The 24,734-nt window shown below is 44.0% G+C and overlaps 1 protein-coding gene and 1 long non-coding RNA gene across 2 annotated transcripts; both read left to right on the top strand.

The window, feature by feature from the left end:
• Positions 1–2,202: 2,202 nt before the first annotated feature.
• On the top strand, positions 2,203–8,346 carry LOC114830055 (HEAT repeat-containing protein 5A-like; the record flags this gene model as incomplete). Its single annotated transcript, XM_034289924.1, is given in 8 exon segments — positions 2,203–3,052; positions 3,580–3,692; positions 4,361–4,452; positions 6,013–6,186; positions 7,337–7,572; positions 7,650–7,871; positions 7,873–7,894; positions 8,015–8,346. Coding segments are annotated over 5 exon segments (930 nt in total), but the record flags the coding sequence as incomplete, so codon positions are not given.
• Positions 8,347–14,600: 6,254 nt separating this feature from the next.
• Positions 14,601–17,649, top strand: LOC117593718. Its single transcript, XR_004575126.1, has 3 exons — positions 14,601–14,763; positions 15,978–17,486; positions 17,578–17,649. It is a non-coding gene; the product is annotated as an uncharacterized LOC117593718 (long non-coding RNA).
• Positions 17,650–24,734: the final 7,085 nt, after the last annotated feature.

The raw sequence follows: 24,734 nt of genomic DNA, 5'->3' as shown, positions 1-24,734 counted from the left end.
ATGAACATTATATGTACATTCCACTTGTAGCATCCACTATTCTTAATGCCTGTAAATATCCTGCCCTCTTCTATTTGCACTTGGTTCGATGCTATTGTTTAGATTCTAACTGCATTTCGTTGTACTTTACTCATACTGTTCAATAACAATAAAGTTGAGTCTACTCTTAAGGGCTGCTTCCATATAATTACAATTTATTACCTGTAATGAACTGGTTGAGGTGGAATGACTCAAAAGAGTCACTCCGCCCTTAGTGATTGTGCCAGTTAAAATGTTAAAATTACTGATCCCACCCAATGTGGTCGTTGTCCATGGGCTCATACAGGCCCTGTAGTATCTCTGCCCTGTATGTGTGGAGGCATTAGAGTAGTGGGCCAAGGTGTCCTTGTTGACCATTAGCGGTGACCTGGAGACGCTGTGCTTTCACTCCTGCTGATGACTAGACACCAGCCCCATGACCCAGCCCACTTTGTCCGCCCAAAACCACTTAAAGGCCTAACCCACGGTTTACACCTAACTGAACCGTGTACTGGCTCAGAACCAGCATCTCTGAACCAGCATCACCACTCTCAGAAACAACACAGGCTTGGGCATGCACAGGCTTTGGGCAAGGTGGGTATAAAGGAGTTTCTGTGCCATTACCTCTGACCAACAAATTGAGACAGAGTGGCTGGAACTGATGAGGGCCCAGCATGGTCATGGTAGCCAGTAAACATGCCTGCCTGACTGTCTGCCTGATTGACTGACTGTTGTACAGAGTATATATGTTTTACTCTGAATACACCCCACAGAATTGTAACTTGTGTGCTCACATGCAAGGGGCGCTTGAATCTGTTTTTTCAACTTCCAAGATTTAGCAATACATTCTACACTTTGTAAAGTGTCTTGGAATTGCTTCTAGTTGCTATTATGTATATTTTTTATTTTCTGTTATTATTTGTGCTTTATATATTTCCTAATTATTGTGTAGATGTTGCCTGCCATGTCTAATGCCATCTACGTAGTAGACTTTGGCTGAAATATAACATGGTGTCACTGCCACTGTGCTGATTGATTGGTTTCTGCATTTATGTTGGAAAATACACAAACTAACCCATGACTGAAACGGGTAAGGGGCTCTAATAATAATAAGACTAACTGACAAGTACAGTTATTGAGCATTAATTGATGCCGTGAAAAAGTCCACTTTCTAAGGAAAAACAAGTAAAAATAAAGTCTGAAGAGACTTTGCAAAACATGGATAGCCGTTAATTGTTTCACTGTTGTTAAATCTTATTCAGCCTGCATGGAGAACAAGTCACAATAAAGCATCTTTGGGTATTTCTGAAGTCACATTGTTGCTTTTATCTTTTTATATTTCTCTGTGTTAGTTCCCAAAAATAGTATTGCCTTCCGATCAAGAGATATATATAACTCAAACAAATATGTAAATAAGATTAAGCTACACTGTCATGGCAACCATAGTACTAGGTCAAATTGTATTGACCTCCGGATCTGAGCTACCACTTGTTCCAGTTCTGCCCAAATTTAAAGGAACAGAAGAGACACAAGCAACATCACCTTCTAGCTGTCAGTAGCTGTGCCATAGTTAGACCATTTGAGGCCTGGCACCTTCTTTTGTGGTCACCATTGTGTCTAAGAACAGGGCATGCTCACTAAGGTCTTTGCCTATCCTTGGCATCTGTGAACAGTCAAAATATAAATTTGGGCCTAGTCTAACAGTCCATTTATTGCATTGGATTTTGCATAGCAGTTAAGCAGGCTTCTAAACAATTATCAGAAAACAATTCATACAGACACCTATTGGTGTTCAAAATGCAATTATTACATGGTGAACTATTTTCTTAGAAAAATCTGTCCTCTACAGGGGCGTTTGGTCAATCGCGGAGGCTACTGGTTATTCATTATCTGGTCGATCGCGACGTCAGACTTGAATGCTGAAACCATTTGTTAGTTATGTGTTTTTACTGCCTTACCTGCATTTTAACAGTAACACATTCACACATTTATATAAACACGATTCGTCATACAGAATAGACGGCAATACTTTTCCCGAAATTCTAATACTATCCAGACCAGTGTTTGAACGGGGGCGGTACCGCACTTCAAAAGGCGTTCAGAGGACGACGGGGGCGCTGGAAGCAATATTTCGGAAAGCGGGGCGTTGAATTTTCACAACGGCTTGCGGCGCCACGGGACAGAGGCGGATTGGTCATGTTGCATGTTTGAGAGCCAATGAGCTCGCGAGTTGCTTGTTAATTTCCGCCTCCAACATCGTCCTTTCTAGACTTTACTGTAGACGTGTTTCACTTTTAAAAGCTGGTCAATCGCGGCGGCCACTGTCTGTACATGTAAAATCTGGTGGGTTGCAACGTCAGACTGCATGCTGAAACCATTTGTTAGTTATATGTTTTTAATGCCTTACTTGCAATTTAATAGTAACACATTCATACATTTATATAAACACGATTCCATCGCATCTTCCACTTTTTACAGCCTGTTGATTGCCGCGGCTACAGCTGGTAGTGAATAGCGACGTCAAACGTCCTGCTGAAGTGATTCGTTATTTACTTGCTATTTATTGTCATCATATTCTAAAACTATCTAAATAGGGTGATGGAGCATGTATAACGGTGGCTGAATGACTTATCTTGTTGAGATTGTAGTCATATTTTTTATATAGATTTATATTACAATTGTATATGACTGTATTAATTATACTTGTATTTGTTATTTTATTATATGACGATATAATACAGTAATGACTATTGTATTGCAGTCATTGATAACGTGCGTGTATATTAATGTAAACCCCACAGAAGGATGGAGTATGTCCATAACCCTTCTTTCAGCATAGAGACCTCTGGTGAACTCACCCTGAGGGCATCTGATGAAGCAGTCATGGTTGCCAGGGCCAACCAGGAGAGCAACTACGCTTTTGTGGCTGAGAGGCCAGGAAAGGAGTTGGCTGATGCTGAAGTTCTGGTGGGAGCCTCTGGAGGAGACCTGGATGATGACCGACTAGTGGCCAGTGAGAGTGCCCTTCAGTTCGGTCAGTTTCATGGCAGAACCCTCCGGTGGCTGCTGAGCCACGATGTAGGCTATGCCGTGAAAATATTTCATATCTAGTACGATAACATACGCACACACACAGACACACACACTCTATATCGATCTGCATTGAACAAAATGTGTCATTATCTCAACCACCTGCACAGCTATTGCAGCTTGTTCCCCGAGGTCCAGAGGGCAGTAGAGGAGCGCAGGGTTCTGGGTGGAACCATGCCCCCTCAACCTGACCTAGACCACTCACACCTTTTTGGCTTTGGGGAACACAAAAAACTCACCTACAAGGAGCTTTACGAGGCAACAGACAGGGAGAGGAAGAGGTATAGTGACTTTCATTTGCACCTTTGCTAAAACATTGTCTTTAACATCCCCACGCCCTTCAACTTGACTTGTTGTTGGCTTGTTTTTGGAAATATCTGTCAGACTGACCGGCTGAGCAGGCTTTTGCACATGAAGTTAGCATTCCATTTTTTATATAATGATTTATATATATATTACTTTCTAATGCAGCTATTTGACCTGATTCCGGAATATACATGTGTAGCAGGGGACATCAATGGCTTGCTTCAAAGTCTATATCCAGTGCAGAGACAAAACTGCTGCTGAAGCATCTCCTAATCAGGGTAACTATATATTCTGATCTTGACTTTGATGTCTTTTGTTTCAGTCATACAAGCTGTAAATGAAAAAGTGCAGCAATTTAGTGTGTGTGTCTCTGTCTGTCTGTGTGTATGTGTGTGTGTGTGTGTTTGTAATTTAAAAGCTGTTAAGCTATCTGATCAGGAATTACTGGCTGTCATCATGGAACTAGAACAAGGAATGTTTCTGTTTTAGACAGAGCTAGTAGAGAAGAATACTAGTATCAAATGAACTGTGACCTATTCTTTTTGTGTTAATCTCATTGTTAGCTATAACAGGTTACACTTTAAAGTGGTATAGGTAAGCGGTTATTTCTAAAACACCTAGTAGTTGGCCTTAGAAATCCTTGTAGAATGAGTCACTCATTTTTGTCTGTTTTGCATGGCATTTATTAGCCATTTCAGTCTTTTCTATTGTCAACTGCACATCACTTTGTTTTGGGTTATTCGTTGCTTGATTACTTGCTCTATCACTGTCTTCTGCTGCTTATAAAATGTAGATTTGTATGCAGCCAATATTCAATCATTCTAATGATCGAACTACATCAAAGTGCATGGTTGTTTTACAGGCTTTTTATCTGAAGCTTTATTGTAAACAGTAATGTCATCGATGGGACTTTTTGTGATCCTAATTTCTATGCTTTATGTTGCAGTTCCTACTGTGCCAGCGCCTACTGCCCCTCCTCAGACCCGGTCCCTCTCCCAGCCAGGAGGTGAACCAGTTCTGCCAGATTCTGGCAGTTCGGTAAACACATCAGCTGAGCTTCATAGCATATTTTTTGTGAGGTGCAGGGCTCGACAATAATGATGGCCCGGGGCCAGTAAAAAGTAACGTTGGGACAGTAGAACTAGTTGTCCTGATCAGGCCAGTGCAAAAAATATTATTGAATTTATTTTACAATCACATTATAAACTCAACATCCTGCAGTTGTTTTGCATCTCTTGGCACCCACCGTTGGCCAATCAAGAGTTGAGCAGTGATGTGACGAGTGGTTGTCAAATATTATTTCTCTAATCTCAATAGATTATATTAAACAACTGGCGATAGACACTGAAAGTGAACACTTTAGTCCGTGTACCCCATGGACAACCTTATAGAACATTAAACAGATTAATGGATAAAAGTTTCTGCGTGTCGTTATTACAGACTGTAAAAAAAATATGGACGTTGTAACCGTGACGTCACCCATAGGTGTCTGAAGACCCATTTTGAAGCTCATTTTTGGCGGAGATGGTTTTCGCCATCTTGGCAGCGCGTCACTCGGCCGGATACCCAAAAATGGGAAAAGAAGTGGGGCGTGGGTGCAGCTGAGGTGCCTGGTTGCTTAGCCTTTGCTAACATTACCAAGTTAACAAAGGCTAAGAAGCTAGGCTAAATGCTACCAGTATGCTACTCTGTGTTGCTAGCGGTTGATAGGCATTCACTGTAATGTTACCTGCTTACACTTGAGGCAAGGTAACCTGAAACTATACAACAAAACATGAATGCTTAAAATGCTTCAGCATTTTTGTAATATATTAATGTGGTAATTTTGCAACTCTAGATTTTGTTGAGATGATAGACTGTAAAAAATAGGTAGAGACTCGCAGATTATATATTAGATTTTCACATAACTTTAGTTATGAGCATTGACAGTATGGCTATGAGTCGTTTATTTGGATGTCACTTTTATAAAGACTGGAGTTAGCTGGGGCGCTGCCAGAAAGGACAAACCGCTAGGAGTGACACGAGTGACAGCAACAGCACCACACCTGCCACTCCATAGGCCGCGCCCCTTAAAGATGTTTATTTTGTATTTTTTTAAATTTCTGCTGTAAAGTTGGGCATTTTTCAGCCTCGGAGTTTGACCCTTTGATCAAACCTCTCTGTTTTGCAAGGTACGTTCATGAGCAACTGGGAGGTGGGAAAGTTCCAACCTCTGAGTGGGAGAATACACGTGAACGCTTTTTGAATGCTCCGATAAGTAACGTTAGGTTTGACGTCACCCGAGTTGGCAGCGTAAGGAGTAGAAGATTAAAAAACAAAAAAGACTTGGTCCGTGCACAAATAAACCACTATATTTGCTTATTTGGGTCATACTCATTTGCGTAGATTGTGGATGCTTCGTGGCAGAGCTGTAGTACTCGAGGCCGGTCTAGTTCAAAGTGACTATTACCTCAGGCCTTATCGTTTAATACAGCAGCTAATATTTCATATTTCAGTTTAAAGTCATGAAATGTGGTATGGGTTTCTCTCGGTACCAGCCTTCATTTTCTTTATGCTTTCTAATCTGGGTATGTGTGGTTCTGCCCCCCCTCCCCCCAGACGAGGGCCAGTTGGTGTCGGCCCTACGGACATCATGCCTGGTGGATTGTGCCCTGATGCAGGACAGCCCTGATTGTCTTGTCCAGACCCAGGCTATATCCTGTCTGCAGCAGCTGCACATGTTTGCCCCGTGCCACGTCAACCTGGTTAGCCTGGTGCCCAGCCTGTGTGTAGGTATGGCCTAAGCTACGGTGTCTTTCTGAAACTATTCAGACCCCTTCGCTTTCTCCCCATTTTCTTGTTTTATATTCATATAATTTATTTTCATTTGCCATCAGTCTTGTTAGATTCTGTCCATTTTTGATCCATGAACAAATGTAAAGTAACCGGAAGTCAGGGGAGAGCCTTTATTCAGCATGAGTCCAAAATGTTAACCTTCCATAATTCTTTCATTTTTCTCTCCAATGATTACATTGTAAACACAGTCTTTTATACCAGGACACACAGGAGGTGGTCAGTGTTCATAGCCAACCATAAGTAACCATAGAAATAGTTTATCTTACAAAATACCCTTGTATGGTGTATTCCAACCTATGACCCAAGGGTCTATTCACAGAGTCCTATGACAGTCTTGTTGTCACCACTCTCTCGCTCTCTAGTCAGATGTGACCATAAAGGAGGTTGTTTAGCCTGCTGGATCGGGAGTCAGACAGCAGGGTGTTCTCAGTGACCTGAGGGACCTGAGGAGAGTACACCAGCTCCTGGCCTCTTCTCTGGTCAAGATCCAGACAGGGAAAGAGGTGCCCAGTCAAGTGTACAATGAGGGGACATCCACCATGGAGACGCTAGCGGTGCTAAAGGCCTGGGCTGAGGTAACTGGCCACCGGCTGATCCCCTAAAACGTACACTAACTATACATCCAAGCCTGTCCTCTAGTAGTCCAATGCAGGCCAAGTCTCCATCATTACAATTGAATCCTCTGAGTTTATTTGGTACTGCCCACATCCTCCACTATGTCTGAGCGGAAAATGAATCCTGGATACATCACAGCTGATCTCTTATTCCTCATAGACACAGTTTGCACCTAAACTGTTCATTTAATTAAGTGTCCTCACCCAGGTTTACATTGTAGCCAGAGGGCTGGGGCTGCTGAAGCTGGTCCAGACAGACTTGGCTGCGCTGAGCCGCCTGTGGCTGGCCGCCCTGTAGGACTATGCTGTTCTCACACTGCCCCAGGACTAGTCGTTGCAGCTGCCTGCCGCAGGTCAGGACACGCGACCACAGACGCTGATGCATTCCGGAGCCGCCGTGTTCCAGGCATCACACTGGATGGATTGCGTGGGAGGAGCGTGCTCTGCTGGTAATAAACATCTGTCACTCCCAGGAGGGTCCTTCTACACGGCTAAGACGGGGGAGCAGGCCAGACCCCACTACTACAGCTCCTGGGCTCTTATCCTCCACGGCAAAGCCCTGTGGCTCAGCAGCACCGGCTTCATCTTGGCGGACGACAGCTTCACCAACCTGTCCCGGCCCATCACCCCCATGGGCCAGTCCGCCTCCCTGGCCTCAGTCAAGTCCCCTGAGGACGTCAGCGCCGACCGGCTGCACTTTATCCTGGGTGTTAAAGACACCCTGTTGAGGCCCGTGTCTTCCCTACTGCCGGCCTTGGTCGTTTCTAATTAACGTCTCCCTCCTAGAAAGATGCCTTCCTGTGTTCCCCTCACTCCCATAACCAGATGGAGAACATCTCCTCCGGTCTCCACGCCCTGCAGGCCCTGCTCCAAGACCCGTGGCCCCGGTCGAAGGTGAGCGGGGAACTGCTGAGCATGCTCCACGGGCTGCTGGTGACCCGGGAGGCCACGGCGGTGCAGCTGGCCGTGCTCCAACAGGTGGTGAGCGCCGCCCAGGAGCATGTCAGCAGAGAAAGGCCACAGCGCCGAAGGTGAGTGGAGCAGGAGGAGCTCGGTCAGTCATTCGATGTAATAGCAGTGTGTTCAAGTTATATGCCCACTTGCGGTTCTTATATCTTTTAGAATTTTGTCAGAACATCTCTTTCTCTCAGTGGATGTCGGAGCGGAGAAAAAGGAAACAGTGCCTGAGTTCTGGGAGAGCCGGGATATCGGTGGCTGGGTTCCAGGAAGGTCTCTGGTGTTTGGGGCCCTGAGGTTGTGCCTGTGTGTACTGGTGTGTAAACCTCCCCAGCTCGGCCCCAAGCTGTCCCCATGGCTGTGTCCCAAGGCTGTCCCCCCCTCCCCCTCAGCTCAGGGAGGGTTCTCCCCTTCTACATCCTTCTACATCCTGTGTATTATCCCCATCCTATGCTGCCTCTCCTCTGTCCATCTCCCCTTTTCTACCCCCCCTCCCTTATTCCCTCCCCCCTCCATACCTCCCTTCCCTCCCTTCCTATCAAACCCCCACCCTCCCTCCCTCCCCCTCCCTTACTTCCTATCTCCCCCCCACCCTCCCTCCCCCTCCCTTCCTATCTCCCCCCTCCCTCCCTCCAACTCTCCTCTCCTACTTCCCTCCTTCTCTCCCCCCCACTGGAATTTGACTAAAATGCTAATAATTTCCAGAGCATGCTCAGGAAATGACGGTAAGAGAAGCAGCATTCCCTGTTCATGTCTTGATCTTCATCCGTGGTGCGGCCCTTCTTCCTTTTGATGGAGCTCTGCAGACGTCTCCAGATGGACTTCTTGGCTTGTTTGTCCTCGACATCCCCGGACAGATCATCAGTCACCTGGAGAGTCTCCTCAGGGATGCTGGCGATGGTCTGTCTTGACTGGGCCCAGATATTACCGGGGCCTTTTCTCTCCACATCCAGGTCCTGGGCTGGACAGGGGAGTACCCTGATTAGGCGGGTGCATCTTGGCCCGTCCCTGACGGTCACCCAAGTGTCTGTGGCCAGTGGGTGATCCTCAATGTGGTTCTCCACAGAGGAGAGCACATCCACCTTGTTGTGCCTTTTGAAGTAGGTTTTCAGCCTCTTCCAGAGGGACTTCCTGGCCTTCCTGGGTGCAGCATCCCCATCCAGCTCAGTATTCAGCTGGAGATCCTGTTCTGAGGACACTGACCGGGCCAACCGGGTCCGGGGATTACCAGACTGCTTTTTCTCCACCTCCACAGATGGTACCCTCTTGTGGCGGGTAATGATATATTCAGACATTGGGTAAATGCTGAAGGGCCAGGAGTCCTCAGGGCAGTTACTGGATCCTTGGCTGGTCAGGTTGCCTTCTGCTTTGTCCAAGGCGGCCATCAAAGTGGGTGGGGGGGCAGGTGGGCAGATCATGGTCCGGCCCCTGGTAGTTCTGGGCCGAGCTGATCGGCAACGGGTGTGCATAATCTCAATGAAATGGTAAGCTAGAGTATTGGCTGGATATTCAGAAAAACACTGGCTGTATTGGTTGAGTGATAATAATGTTAGGCAAGACAGTTGTTCAGCCTTTTTATAGTGCAGCCCATTATGATGCAATAATCCATGTTTAGAACCTACTGTTTAGTTCTGCTTCCACACCCCACCAGGACCAAAAACATGCTTATTCTTCTGTTTACTTCTACTTCCACACCCCAAAAGGACCAAAAACATGCTTGTTTCTCTATTTACTACTACTTCCACACCCCACCAGGACCAAAAACATGCTTGTTTCTCTGTTTAGTTCTACTTCCAAACCCCACCAGGACCAAAAATATGCTTGTTTCCATTTTTTGTTTTATTCCCACACCCCACCAGGACCAAAATAAATGCTTCTTTCACTGTTTTGTTGTATTCTCACTTCCCACCAGGACCAAGGACCACTGGTGTTTTCTACGGTGCTGTTATTAACCCGAGGCTGATTGTCATCTCTTTTCTCCCCCATAGGCAGTGAGTCCATCCTGCCTACAGTATTATATCTGTTGATGGGTGTGCTGAGGGAGTTGGCGGAGCAGTCGTGTCAGGGTGGGGCTCTGGACCTGGTTGTCACGGCAGCCCTGCAGGTCCTAAGAACCGTGCTGTCGTCCCTGATTAGTCGCTCGGAGAAGAGCCGCGGGGCCTGGGCCCACCTCCTGCGCTGCGCCCTCAACACCCTGCTGGACTGCTGGGACTCCGGTACGGGAGAGCCACCAGCACACTAATACCACACAGGAGTCACACAGCTGACTGCAAAAAGCACAGCCTTTGGTTTGCAAGTTTATACAAACGTCACCCCATCATACATTTGTTAATTACAGAGTTTGGCCTTTGGCTTTAATAGTCAAAGTGCATCTCTGAACGCTCTGAAATTGGATTACGGTCAGTCAGACTGTGATTGGATGTTAGATTCTCTTTGTTTTACCACGCAGGCCAGCCCTGTGGTAAATGAGGCCAGTCACTTGACTCCCCTCACTATCTTCCTGCTATCTGCCAGTCCTGAGGTCACCACAGTCCAGCCCCTGCAGGCATTCTACATAGACAAGTTTAAAACCAATCAAGTTCACCATAAGAGCGAGATCCTGCAGACACTCTGCACTCTGTGGAACCGGTTCGACACCTGTGGGCTACAGCATTGATAGTTACGTAACGTTAATTCTAGCTAGCCAGAAGGCTAACATTACCTCAGTTACACAAAAGTAACTGGGAGACTGTCCCTTATATGCTTATTAAGCATGCAGGTAAATGTGAAAACTTAATAACAATTTGAAACTTACATGTTTTGCAGGGTAAATGCTTATAAAACCTTAACTTTTCCTTTCTTAATTCTGACTGTAGTTGTAGTGTTATGCATCCATTCATAAGCTTATTGCACTGATGTATGTATGATATTCAATTACTATCGATTGCTGCTAGGCCATACTTATTTATATTACTGCCATTCTAGACCTTGTTTATTTTGTATTGTATTAAGTTAATAATTTTTTCCATCTGTTGCTGGACATTTCAATTCATTTGCCGCAGCGACAAAACGCTAGTGGGCCACTGGCGCGTTGCTTGCTGGGTTGGTATATCCAGAGGTCTTGGGGAATCACCTAGGTAAAATAAAAAATGTTTTGTCTATAGCCTATGACAGACTGCATATTTCCAAATTTCAGGTTTGAGAAATATTGTTTTAAATTCCATTAAAATAAGTCATTTAGATAAGTTTCTATTGGCTGAATATTCTATTTGTATGTTTGAATAAAGTCTATATAATTCACACAATGCTTCTCTTTCATTCAGCCATGGCATTCATGCATGCAATAAATGTAGGCCTATTGGTTGGATTGGCAGTTGGTGCCACTAGTCAGAGTGGGCGTTGCGGTGCGCTTTGCCTCACTCCTATGTTAGTTTATGCCTTGGCCAGACCAAATCCGTCATGCATATGCGTAACAACGGAACTTTAGTCGTTTCCAATGAACATATGCGTTATGATGCAAAGACATGCAGCACTATTCGTACCCTTTGCGGATGCATGGCGTTTGGGGTGTTGCATGCATTGGATTCTTTCTACTTATGCGCCAAAACGTGTGCGTTATTCAAACCGGAAACTGTCAGTTTCTAAATAAGTTATGCATCTCATTTCCTCCAAAAAGCATTGTCAGAACGGAATTAAGTTAATATATTTGTAAATAGATTAAATATTATTTGTTAAAAGTATGGCCTACATAATTATAATTGTAATGACTAAAACGAACAAAAAGCTGCCAAATACACTGCTGTACACACATTGAAACTAACTATCCTGCTTGTAGCTGGAAAAGAGTTTGTAGCTAGCAAGTTATCCTAAAGTGGCAGGCATATAAGTTGAGAAACGTGCATTTGATTACATAACAAAACGTTCAGAACATTTGTATAGCCAAAAAGTTAGTTACTGAGCTGATAGCTGATTATCGGTTGAAATCTTCCTCCATGCATTATTTGTAGCATTAATGTCTATAAATATCGTCTGACAAATCGAAAAGGGCAGGATAACCGGCGACTGCACATATCAGCCTCTATTTAAAGATGCGTCGTAAATCACAAAATAATGCGTAGTTATTTGGAAAGGGTTTGCAACAAAACACTGCATTCACAACACAATTGCCCAGATAGCCATAAGTCGGCGGACCGGAGGCGGTCCTCCAGAGACAGTAGAAGCGTCAGAATGTCTTAATCGCAAACACGTTTGCCGGCTCACCGCCAGCGGCAGCCGCTTTTACATTAACATTGGCTTGGGTGCTGAGACAGTCCTCAAGATAGTTTGGTAATTTAGAAAGATAATTTCATAAATCATGGTCAGGATGCAATCATCAAATATAATTTTATTGTAAATACTATTTACGGCTTACTATTCCCGTGTCAGAGCAGAGTCCTTGAGTTTAGAAGTGACTGCATGCAGGGACTGTCAAACGTTGTCAGAGAAGTGCAGGAGAAGGTCCCCCTCAAGTATCCAACGGTTAGACAGATGGAGCGTTTAGACCCCTCATGTTTAAGGACCCAGACTGGTGCAAGAGACAGATGAAATGTCTTGTTCAGACGTTTCTGCAGGGCAAAAATAAGAGGTCTGCACTGAATATGTGTTAGAACTGTTAAGTGGAGTTCTGTAAACGCTGTCAGTGTGTTACAGCCAGGCTTTTGCTGCACCTTTAAAGCTGAAGGATGTAACTTTCAAAACAGGAAGTATTTCCGCCTAATTTTCCCAGAAATCTCGGCTGTCGCTGGTGTGATATCAGTTCACTCTTAAAGCCCCACACGTTATCTGTGCACTTTATTTAGCTCATGTAAAAATGAAAATCTTCATCCGACCAGGTGAGTTGACATACAATTATTTCAATTATATACCAAAATTAAACTAAATGTATCTGATGTACAGTGGATATAAAACATCTACAAACCCCTGTGATAAAGATAAATCATGTCAGAACTTTTTCCACTTTTAATGTGAACAATTCAATTGAAAAACCAACTGACATTTTTGACTGGAACCATGTCCTGTTGTCTGATGAAACCAAGATTAACGTATTTGGTTCAGATGGTGTCGAGCGTGTGTGGCGGAAACCAGGTGAGGAGTACAAAGACCAGTGTGTCTTGCCTACGGTCAAGCATGGTGGTGGGAGTGTCATGGTCTGGGGCTGCATGAGTGCTGCTGTCACTGGGGAGCTACAGTTCATTGAGGGAACTGTGAATGCAAACATGTGCTGTGACATACTGAAGTAGAGCATGATCCTCTCGCTCCCTCACATCCAAATCCACAAAAGCATGGCTTCACCAGAAGATTAGCATTTTGAAATGGCCCAGCCAGAGCCCAGACCTGAATCCAATTGAACAACAAAGTATTAGTTTAAGGGTGTGCAAACTTCTGCAACCAGGTTATTACAGTAGTGTTGAATTTCAGTGGCTAGGAAAAACTCTTGAAGAAGGCCGAAATTTAGGAAGAAACCTAGAGAGGACCCAGGCTCAGAGGGGTGACCAGTCCTCTTTTGGCTGTGCCGGGTGAAATATTAAGAGTCCAATTGGAATAATTAATGAATGCATATGGGCTAAATCCTGAATCTACTCCACAGGTGTGGACCAGGATCTCATATCCTCCTAAATTTTAAAACGGGAGGAGACTGGAAAAACTCAGAAAATGCCTTCCTCATTTCAACAACGATTTATAGTGGAGAAGGAGAACTTAGTGGGGAAGGAGAACTGACCCTACTCCCCCAGCACAATAATATAGCAGCGTAAGATCTTGGGACTGAGACAGTGGGGGTCCGGCGACACTGTGGCCCTACCTGGGGGAGGCCCCGTACAGGGTCCAACAGGCAGGAAATCAATCCACCCACATTGCCAAGCATCAACCAAATGGACTTCTTTATTTTTCTCCCTCAAAGATTTCAGGTTGTTTATCAATTGAATTGTCCATGTTATAGGTCATATTAAAGTTGGTTTAAGTTCAGACATGATTCATGTGTAGACTTCTTATAGCCACAGCTCCACCTGTTTTCAACAGAAAGAACTGCAACAAAATTATTTTTATTTCTCAAAGATTACTTCCTATAATTCATTATCTTTGAATATAGCATCTTCCTAAATTGCATGTCATTTGGTCCCTGCCTTGATGCTTTAGACGGCGTTCTGCCAATTCGAGTTCGCATTATTAGGCCATAGGCTAAGCATGAATGTGGGGTTAGCCCTTGTCTCACAATTTAATTGTACGTGTGAAAATATTAATACGCATGCTCAGAATGCTAATGTGGTCAATGTTGATCACACAAATTTGATGCCAATGTGGGTCTGACAGCCGGTATCCCCACTACAGCGTAATTTCGTATTTCAGACCTGATTGGCAGTTTGTCTGTCTGGCGCCAACATTAGTCAGCAAGACAAGCGAGGATGGTAGATTGTCTTAGCTAGCTTGTTTGCTTCACAAATGCCTGATAACTTGAGAAAATGCATAGAGTGAATTTCATACTCGAGTACCAGTTTGAACCCCTTAATTTGGAGGAGAAACTTGAAGTAATGCGACTTGGTGCCCATCAGCCACGGGATTTTGTCATCACTCAAACTGCTGGTAAAAGTAACTGCAGGTTTAAAGTGGAGTGTTTTTTGAAGAAAAAGTGGCTAACGGTTAGCATACAAAAGAAGGCACTCTTGGGGAAGAACCACCGTGACACCTTTCTCTTCAAGTGAGCCCTCTGCCTCGGTGAGTGAAAGCATATTTTATCATCCTTCCTTTGTGGTGCTGGTCCTTCCCTTGGTCATATGTTTGTGCTGGAAGCAGAGCAATTCTCTCCAGTATGTGTACTACAACATCTGGTAGAAGCAAGCCGGTCTGTCGTTAAGTGTTTTGTGGAGCCACGCTGTTCATGTGTTAATTAAACACATCAGTACCAAGAGGGAGTTTTGTAGCTTTACTGGTATGTATCCTTAGTTTTTACATATAAAAACGCCTCTGCTTACTACTAGTCTAAACTTGCCCTGGTAATGTTTTCCAATTACAATACTACTAGCTGGGCTAGTAACCAACGCAAACAGCATAAACAGGCGGCGAGCTGCCGAAATATATCTAATGTAGCATACATATGAGAATAGCCAGCTACTAGTCTGTACCCGCCCTGGTAATGTTTTTCCGATTGTAGTACTACTAGCTGGACTAGTAAACAAAGCAAACAGTATGTACAGACGGCAGCTCGCCTCTATCCACAGAAAGTTAGCTAGTTTACCAAATTGGCCAATTGTTTTTGCCTGGTAATTAGTTATAGCCTAACAACAGTTTGAGGTTATTCTATGTGGGTAACATTGTCCTTGCTAGCAAGCTGACATTATTAGTAGCCAGTAGTAGTAGCAAAACCTGTCTGCTGGATAGATGTACAGTCAGTAACTATAGCCATGTGCGCTCTGTATAGGTAGCCACATTAACAGCAATAGGGATATTACTAACAACAGTGTGAGGGTAGCTAGCGTTTTAGCTAACATTACTTACTAATTGAACAGAAGAATTTCCACATCAGCGTCTAAGTTTAATGCATTTTGCTACATGAGTTCCATCCTTCTTGGATAGGCAACTCATCCAATGTTCACTACGAATGACATTTATCTGCCTCTCTTTTACCAGATTTGCTTTCTTTTGATCCAAACCGTATTTTCTTAGGTTCTGTTTTTTTTTATAAAGTTGGCTAGCGTCTCTCTACTTGAGGCACAAAATGAGAGTAGCCACTTCCTTATTTTGTCCAGCCTCAGCTCTTTGTTTGATAAGTCAAACGCATCACTTCTTGTGCGCAGGATAACATTTCCTGCCACTGCGAGAGCCGACCACTTTTTTCCTTAGCAGCAGTACGTCGTATACGATGGTTTTACAGATGCAGGCCTACATTTTCAGTTGAGCAAAAAAAAAATATATTTTCTCATTTTCTAATCGAGGTAATATTTTTGAATGTGAATTGTTTTCTCTTGTCATGGTCCTGCGCGTGTTCTGTGTGCAGTGGCTTGCTTGTTTTATTGAAATTGGCTTTAAAGCTTTTACACCATTATAACTTATTACAACAGTGATTTTGTTCACCATTATAACCATAACAGGTTGTTGGTATAATGTAATGATTTACCAATATATTTTTCTTCACTTTTTCCTCAGTTTTGTTGTAGGGGATGTCATTCTCCAACAGTTTGAGGCCTTTTTGTCCCTTGAGAGCAGAAACGACAAGTTACACTCATTCTCGCCAATGCAGAAGAGGCTGGACATCATCTTGTGGTTTCAGTAGCAAGGCTTTGGGCTTCCTGTCAGAAGGTGCTCATCTCAATCTAGTTACAAACCTATAATTACAATTCATTACCTGGAATGAACCGGTTGAGGTGGAGGTGAAAAGACTCCAGAGAAGTGGAGCCGCGCGCCCAGCGATACACTGGCAGAATCACTCCGCCCTTGGTGATTGTGCCAGTCTGGGTGTTCTGCTGTACACTCGGAGGGTCCTGGATGCACTTGAGGTGACGCCTCTGCTCTTGCCAGATTGCTCGGATGCGAACGGGATCCAGCAGCGGGATGCCCAGGGTGTCGTGCCCCTTCTCACTGTTGAAGACCTCCAACATCTCTATCAGGAGCAGCTCCGTCTCTGCAGCGTGTGCGGCGGCGGCAGTGAAGAGCCATTTCCTTCCTCCTGAGGTGGCTGTAGACCTCCCTGTCAGTGAGACCGACCATCCCGCGCCTCCCCTCCAGCTCGGACCGCTTGGCCTCCAGCAGTCGACGGACATCCCCAGCATCCCATTCGAAAATGCTGGAGGACAGCTGTCGCATGAAGGCCCCGTACAGCTGGTGGCTCTCAGAAACAACACCTGCTGCGAACCGCCGCATCAGGTGCCAGATGTCAAGATGAACCACCATCTGGGCCCACTCGGGAAACATGGCAGCAGTCTTGGATCCGCCGACGCTAGAGCAACAGTCTCGGTCCACGTACATGAGCTCGGGGGGCGGTACGCCTGCGAGTCGGTACCGCTCCATAAGCCCAGAACGCAATTCAGGACCTGCCCGTGCTCGTTGCCCACATCCGTGGCCCAGGCGGCTGTGTCAGAAGCTGCCCCGGCGAGTTTATTGGTCACCTGAAACCAAGAAACAAAGCAATTGTGTGAGTGAGATTGTGTTTCATGGTATTGGTCATTTTGGCAGATGACGTGTTCTTTATTAAAAATGCAATGACAAACTAAAAACTACTACAAACTAATGTGGTATGCTTACAATATTGACCAAAAAGTACACTGTGGCATGTGACACTTAATACGGTATGAAAGTTGGTTACCTTCTTTGTGGAGTCCATCTTTAAGATTGACCCAAAGACAGAGGTGACCCTGGCCTTCAACTCATCCAGCCGTGACAGTACGCCCATGCTGTAGACTGGCAGCAGCCAGACCGGTGAGGGGACCTTTGGCATTTCCGGGAGTGGTGGAAATTGTGGCCGGATGTTTCCGGAGGTCATAAAGTGCTGGCACTCGCCGAGGTACTGAATGGACCGTCGCATCCAGGCTTCGCTGTGGCTCTCACACAGCTTCTTGTACAGCTGAGTTGCACTGTTCCCCAAAGAGCGCTCCCTCAGCATCACTACAACCGCAAGGTCACAGGAAAGCCTGGAGAGAGAGGATATTTTTTCATGATGTAAATGTACCTTTTAAAACGACAAATAACAATACACTGAATTGTCACTTCTCAGCTGTGAAAACTAAAAACTATAAATATTTACTTGTAGGTCAGAATAGCTGGAAACTGGCAGCGATGCGCAGGATCCAGCTGACCCAAGATGCCCTGGGACCAGCCCGCCACCTTCTTTTTACATTTAGGGCACTCCAGGTACTCTGTGGCCATTAGGTACCAGCCCTACACATCCAAGACCCTCCGGATGGTCTTGTAAAGCCCAGCCTTGGTGAGAGTGGTGTTACACCCAGGCTGGGTGCATGTCAGCTTGAATGACCACATGCGCAGTGGCATCCAGAGGAACAGTGGACACGCAAAGAAGGGGTCGGGCGAAGCGGGTGGCTGACTGTAGATCAGCCGAGGTTGGGGAGGGTACCACCACAGACGCAACTCTGTGGTAAGTTGTGATCTCCCAGTGCTACCCCTGGTGAACAGTGCACGGCCGATCCACTGCTGCTGCTCTTTGTTGAGGACTGCCCGCCAGTTCTCCGGAAGAAGCAGCTGCATTTTAGATAGAGGACAAGAAAATGACTAGTAAAATACTAAACGTATTTTAGTAGCTTACAGTTGTGAATACCCAATTAGTTTCTGAACCGTCGCCGTTATAGGTAGACTCACCTCAGGACTTGCATGTGCAGGCGGTGGACACGGGAAAGATTGCTGTGGCACAGCCTGCTCTTTGGTCCGTAAAGCAGCTCCCGGTGGATCCTGGGAGGCCTGGGGTGGGTCCGTAGTTGTTTGGGTGGAATGTGGAACATGGACCTGTATGTCCAAGGCTTCATAACAATACATACAGAGAATTCATCCATATATCAGGCCAAGTATTAGTAGAGGAGATTAGATGTAGACTAAACATTATATTAATTTCAGCAAGTTCACATTAGTTAAGCAAAGCACAGGTTGATGTCAGAAAAGCAAGGAAACTGAAGGGGATAAGTGTGAAAGTACATGTGTCAAGGTTGACCCAAATCGAATGTGTAATGTAAGTTGTTCTAAAGAAAAATTAAGACAAACATTTTAGCCACATAGGAGGGTGGGAAATCTGCAAGTACTGGACTAAGCATTCTTATCAAGAATACTGGGGTGGGGTGAGGTGAGGTGGTGGTACAGCGGGGTGAGGTGGCGGAGTTAGACACCATGAGAGGAAATGTGCAGCCACATGGCAGGATATGGATTAACAGCAACTAGTAAGCTGTTCTAGATGTACATGAATATGTACAGAGTTTCTCACCCAAACCCAACCTTATCCACTGGACCGTTTGTCTGATGAATATTCCAACAGAATATATTACATACAACATTATGTTTATCCGATTTAAAAAGATACTTATCAATGAATATCAGGAAATGTATCAACCAACTTACAGTCCTCGGTGGCAATGGCAACTGCAACCAGCTCTGCATCCGAGGGCTCTACGGGGTGCAGAGCTGGTCGCGGAGCTGGTCTGGAAGCAGGCACCCCTTTACGACACACAGAAAAGTGTTAAACGTGGTCTTAGTCATAAAGAGCTCATTGTTCCAAATTGAAAACGATTACTGGGAACTGCAGTCTTTTTGGCAAGGATGTTCCTGACCGTTGACTTCAGTTGACCTGGGGCCACAGAACGCTGCCCTAAAAATGCAGAGACTGCTGCACCAAGAGGCCTTTAACACCAAGCAAACAGTCGGGAATAAAATAACCATTGTACTTTTTTAAATGAATTAACGGGTTGTCTTTACTGATACCAATACTTACCCTGAAACTGTCTTAACCCAGCAAGGGGAGAAGGGGGTGTAGCTGCCTCCTGGTCACGGCGCCTGATATATTTCAGGGCTGCTTCCATAGGGTCCCCGGGATTCTGGGGTGTCTGCTTCCTCAGCCAGTTGACATAACTGATTAAAAACATATATATATTAATTAGAAATTAGTTGAATCAATTAGCACAAAAAATACAACTTATATCAGCATGACATTGTTATTCAAATGACTGTTCTCACCCAATGTGGACCTTGTCCTTGGACTCACAGTTCCTGCAGTGTCTCTGCCCTGTACCTGTGAAATCCAACAAGGGCTTGGCCCTCCTGTCCAGGCTGTGAGGCCTTGAGTTTGGAATCCACGAAAGCCCTCCGGAACCTGACTTCCACCTTAACGGCAGAATAATTATTTGCATAGCAGGCCAAGGCGTCCTTGTGGACCATCAGTGGAGATGTGGAGACGCTGCGCTCACGCTCCTGCTGATGGCTAGCCACCAGCCCCACAACCCAGCCCATGTCATTCTCTAGGAGCCACTTAAATGTCTGACCCCGGTACACGCCGAACTGAACCGTATACCGGCTCAGAACCAGCATCACGGAATCAGGATCTCCACCCTCTGAGACGATACGGGCCCGGGCCTCTGCCTCACATTCTTCTGGCTTCTTGCAAACCACAGCCTGGTCAGGCTTGGCCCTGATGGACTGAGCCTCAGGCGTGGCGTGCATGGCCAGCTCCTTTCCCCTCTGTCTAAATGTTGGGTTTTCCATCTAGGATTCAAGTGGTAAACTGTATATATATGGATAAGAGTAAAATTAACAATGCAGAATTTCCATTCATTAGAATTCATAAAATGTACAGGGAATAGAAAACCTCCCATAAGATACAATACAATAACATTGGCAAAAAATAATCAGAATGTAACCTGGTGACAGGTTACTGTACTAGGCTTGTACTGTAGACCATTGCCTGCATGACATTCACACAAATGTATCAACCTGTTAACTACACATAACACAAATTAAGGTGAAACATCAAGTAAAATAGTTAGAGAGGTTAACCAGCTATAGTTTTCCAATGTGCTACAGGCTGAACATGCCAAGTGCTGATGACTACCAAATAAGTATTTGTAAAAACCACGTTATTTGTGCCTTTCCGAATACCGTAATCTGTATGCACATATACATGCACATTGTATATTTGCATAAATGTGCATATTTGCATAAATCTGTATGAATGTGCATATTTGCATAATTTTCCGTATATTTGGCTAAATATGCACAGATTTGCATACATCGGCATGACTTTGCCCAGATTTGCATGTGTGCATATTTTAGCCCAAATTTGCTTAGATTCAATTTTCTTTTGCTTTAGTTTTTTTTGCATATTTTTCCATAATTAAATGCGTATTAACCATTATTGTATAGATTTGCATACATTTTCAGTTAAACATAATGGCTTCTACTGGATAAAAAAGTTTAAATTGGGAATGTCTGATTTACATTGCATATTTGCATTAATGTGCACATATTTGCATAATGTGTGCAAATCTACACTAATGTGCATATTTGCTTAAATCTGCATTAATGTGTGCAGATTTGCATACATTTCCCAGAGCTGGCACACCTGAATCAACTTATTAACTAATTAACAAATGCTTACCTTTTCAATCAGGTGTGCTATCTCTGGGATACATCAACTAGATGGAATGGCTGGGGGGCCCAGAAGAGGTTTGGTAACCACTGGCCTAGCTGACTGTGCCTTTGAGTGTGCGTGGTGGCATACGTGTGCGCTTGGCTGGAATCTCTGGGGAAGCCTGAATCCTGATTGTGTTATTTCTCCCGGCATTTTTGCTTGCTTCTTAGTCGTATGAGTAAATGTGACTGGTTGTTGTGAGTTTGTTCTTGTTTATTTAGGTTAATGTCACTTAATATGGGGTGGTTACGCCAAAAGCCCTGTGGTGTCTTGGAGAGGTTATTAGAATGCTGTTTAATTACGGGAAAATAGTGCTGAATGCCTAGGTGTAAAATGCACATCCCGCCAATGTTTGAGTTATTTACTGTAAAAATATAATTGTTTTATAACCTGCCTTTAATGCTTGTGTCGATGTGGCCAAGGGTCCAAAACTGCAAAATAATGGGTTTATTAAAACCTTGTGACGTAGTTTTGCGTTTATCGTCTTGTTTGCCCCTCCTTAAGTCCCTATTTAAGTTCATCCTGCCCTAGTGCGTTTTGTCAGTCATTGTATGAGAGTCATCCACCTTAAATATTATTTCGGGCGGGGGGGGGGGGCTATTCGGCCCTCTGAGATGGCTATAATTTTGTCACTCTCCTTCCACATACCACCATATTATAACCAGCAATGCTCTCTATTCTCAAGTATCCAACAAACTAATTTAATATTTAATTATTTCTTACACATCTGGCCAAAATCATATTTGATAGAACGTTTTGCTATTATTAGAGTATTTCATCCACTGCCGATTTTGCGGGTTTTCCCATTTACAAAGCAGGTAGAAGTCACATTTTTGTCATAGGTAAAGCAGAACTTAATATTTGGTACAGAAACCTTTGTTTGCAATTACAGAGATCGTACGTTTCCTGTAGTTTTTGACCAGGTTTGAACTCACTGCGGCAGGGATTTTGGCCCACTCCTCCATACAGCCCTTCTCCAGATCCTTCAGGTTTCAGGGCTGTAGCTGGGCAATACAGACTTTCAGCTCCCTCCAAAGATTTTCTATTGGGTTCAGGTCTGGAGACTGGCTAGGACACTCCAGGACCTTGAGATGCTTCGTACGGAGCCAGTCCTTAGTTGCCCTGGCTTGTGTGTTTCGGGTCGTTGTCATGCTGGAAGACCCAGCCACGACCCATCTTCAATGCTCTTCCTGAGGGAAGGAGGTTGTTGGCCAAGATCTCGCGATACATGGCCCCATCCATCCTCCCCTCAATACGGTGCAGTCGTCCTGTCCCCTTTGCAAATAAGCATCCCCAAAGAATAATGTTTCCACATCCATGCTTCACGGTTGTGATGGTGTTCTTGGGGTTGTAATCATCCTTCTTCTTCCTCTATAGCTCTATTTTTGTCTCATCAGACCAAAAATATCCCAGCCTTGTGCAGGTCTACAATTTTATCCCTGATGTCCTTATATCAGAGAGGTTGGAGTCTGTTTGATTGAGTGTGTGGACAGGTGTCTTTTATGCAGGTAACGAGTTCAGACAGGTGCAGTTAATACAGGTAATGAGTGGAGAACAGGAGGGCTTCTTAAAGAAAAACTAACAGGTCTGTGAGAGCTGGAATTCTTACTGGTTGGTAGATGATCAAATACTTATTTCATGCAATAAAATGCAAATTAATTATTTAAAAATCATACAATGTGATTTTCTGGATTTTTGTTTTAGTCTCTCACAGTTGAAGTGTACCTATTATAAAAAATTACAGACCTTTACATGCTTTTATAAGAAGGAAAACCTGCAAAATCGGCAGTGTATCAAATATCAAATACCTTTATTTTTCAAAAATTATTGTGTACGTGTAGACTAGGTCTCAGTGGGCCTACGAGTGGTTTTGCTCCTTTTTCCAACATCATATAGAAAGGTAAGGGTTTCATGATTGCATTCTGAATGCCGATTATAGCATTCCTTTTAATATGCAGATGATTATCAGGGACACGGCCTATTCTCAACAACAGTAACGCATCTATGAAAAACAATGCTTTGCATGGTGAAAAAGGACAACAAATAATTGGACAAGGGAACAGAAGAAGAGTCACACCTCTGTGCATGAACTTGTACATCGAGCCATTGACTATTGTAAATGAATACTATAAGAAGGGTTGCCACAGCCAAATCACGCTCAGAACAGGTGCATCTAGGCCTGAATCCTACCCATGCTAAAAGGGGTTGAGTGATCTGGAGGAAAGGCTAGTAGCATGAAGGCCAGCAGAAGACATTGTGACCCAGAGGTAGGGAGTTCATTCTCAGCCCGAACCCAATCATGTCCAGGCATGGACTTAAATTATGATATTGTAGTCGGGCTGGGCTTGCGAGAGTGATTAATATTTTCAATAAACGCAACAGTAAATAATAATAGAAACTATGTTTCTCTCTCCGTTTGCTGGAAGGAGGGCATGCAGTTACTGCATCTTTGTGCTTATTAGACATGTATCAGTTGGTGCCATAGTTGTCACAATATTCCTGTTTGTATAGATGTTGGATAAGTAAAATCAACCCTGTAATATGGGCTTGTATTTTCAGGCACGATCTTTCAAGTTAGAATATGTTCTGCATTTCTAATCTAGGCTATTTATGTTGTAATATTTCTAATATTTCCATGATTGTTGTTGAGCAGGAGAGTTTTTCTTTTAAACCAAATGTGCTTCATCTACGTTCTAATCTGCATTTTGAATGGGGAAGGTCATGTTTTGTTCCCCAAAGCTCAGGGAGGATGATATGAAATCATATTTTGCTTAGGGGAGGGTCAGCCAATAACGATCAGTCCCTTATTTAAACGTAGAAGTTGACAAAACATTTTGATAATAACAATCTTTGCCATATGCCATGTAAACCAGTGGCCCCCAACCTTTTTCAGTTGCTGTACCCCCCAAAAGATTTTGCCCAAAAGTTAATTTCGCTAGTAAGCCTATGGTGTCATGAGTGTTTTCAGGTACCCCCTGTGGAGAGACCAAGTACCCCCAGGGGTCCTAGTACCCCTGTTTGTGAACCACTGATGTAAACAGTAATTGTACGCTAAAACTTTGTATTACAATTAGAACAGTTTGTCGTCTTTTAAACTATGTCAATGAAAACCATTGTCTTCCAATGGGATGTCGGGGGCTTTTCCTAACTGTAAATTTACCCACATTACAATTAGTAAATTTGGGGATAATATCATACTTAGCAATGTGAATGCAAGGAATTCCCGGTGGATAAATGTTTTTTTACTGAAATGGCAAAAGAGCTGAGTCCTCATTGACTAGGGCGTGTAAATACGAATATAACTGTTATTTTTTGACCATCGTTTACCTTTTGAGAGATGTGAGATCATTTCTTTAAAAGACAACCATTCTATGTGTTATGTACTCTTACAACCCTCACCTAGTGCAGCATTAAGAGGACTGGCCATGCCTCAGTGTCTGAGTCCTCTTAGGTTTCTTCCTAATTTTGAATTCTACAAGGGAGTTTTTTCTTAGCCACTGAGCATTAACTCTTGTTGCTTGCTATTTAGGGTTTTAGGCTGTGTGTCTGTAACATAACTTTGTGACAACTAGTTTTTATAAAATATATTTGATTGAAATTTGATATGCTTAACACAAACAATAATTTGGGACCCTATATGTTGAGTTTGTCCACACCACAGTGTGGATTATTGTTTGTGTTAAGCAGTTCTTGTTTGGTGTCAATACTTTTGTTGGTTTCTGTTTCGGTCTGTTAGTTTGATTCACAAGACCATTATAAGAAATGTCCTTCAACTCTGCACCTGT

The sequence above is a fragment of the Esox lucius genome, chromosome 22 (assembly GCF_011004845.1).
Source record: "Esox lucius isolate fEsoLuc1 chromosome 22, fEsoLuc1.pri, whole genome shotgun sequence".
In the NCBI taxonomy this organism is placed as follows: domain Eukaryota; kingdom Metazoa; phylum Chordata; class Actinopteri; order Esociformes; family Esocidae; genus Esox; species Esox lucius.
This window is presented reverse-complemented; position numbering and strand designations above follow the sequence as displayed.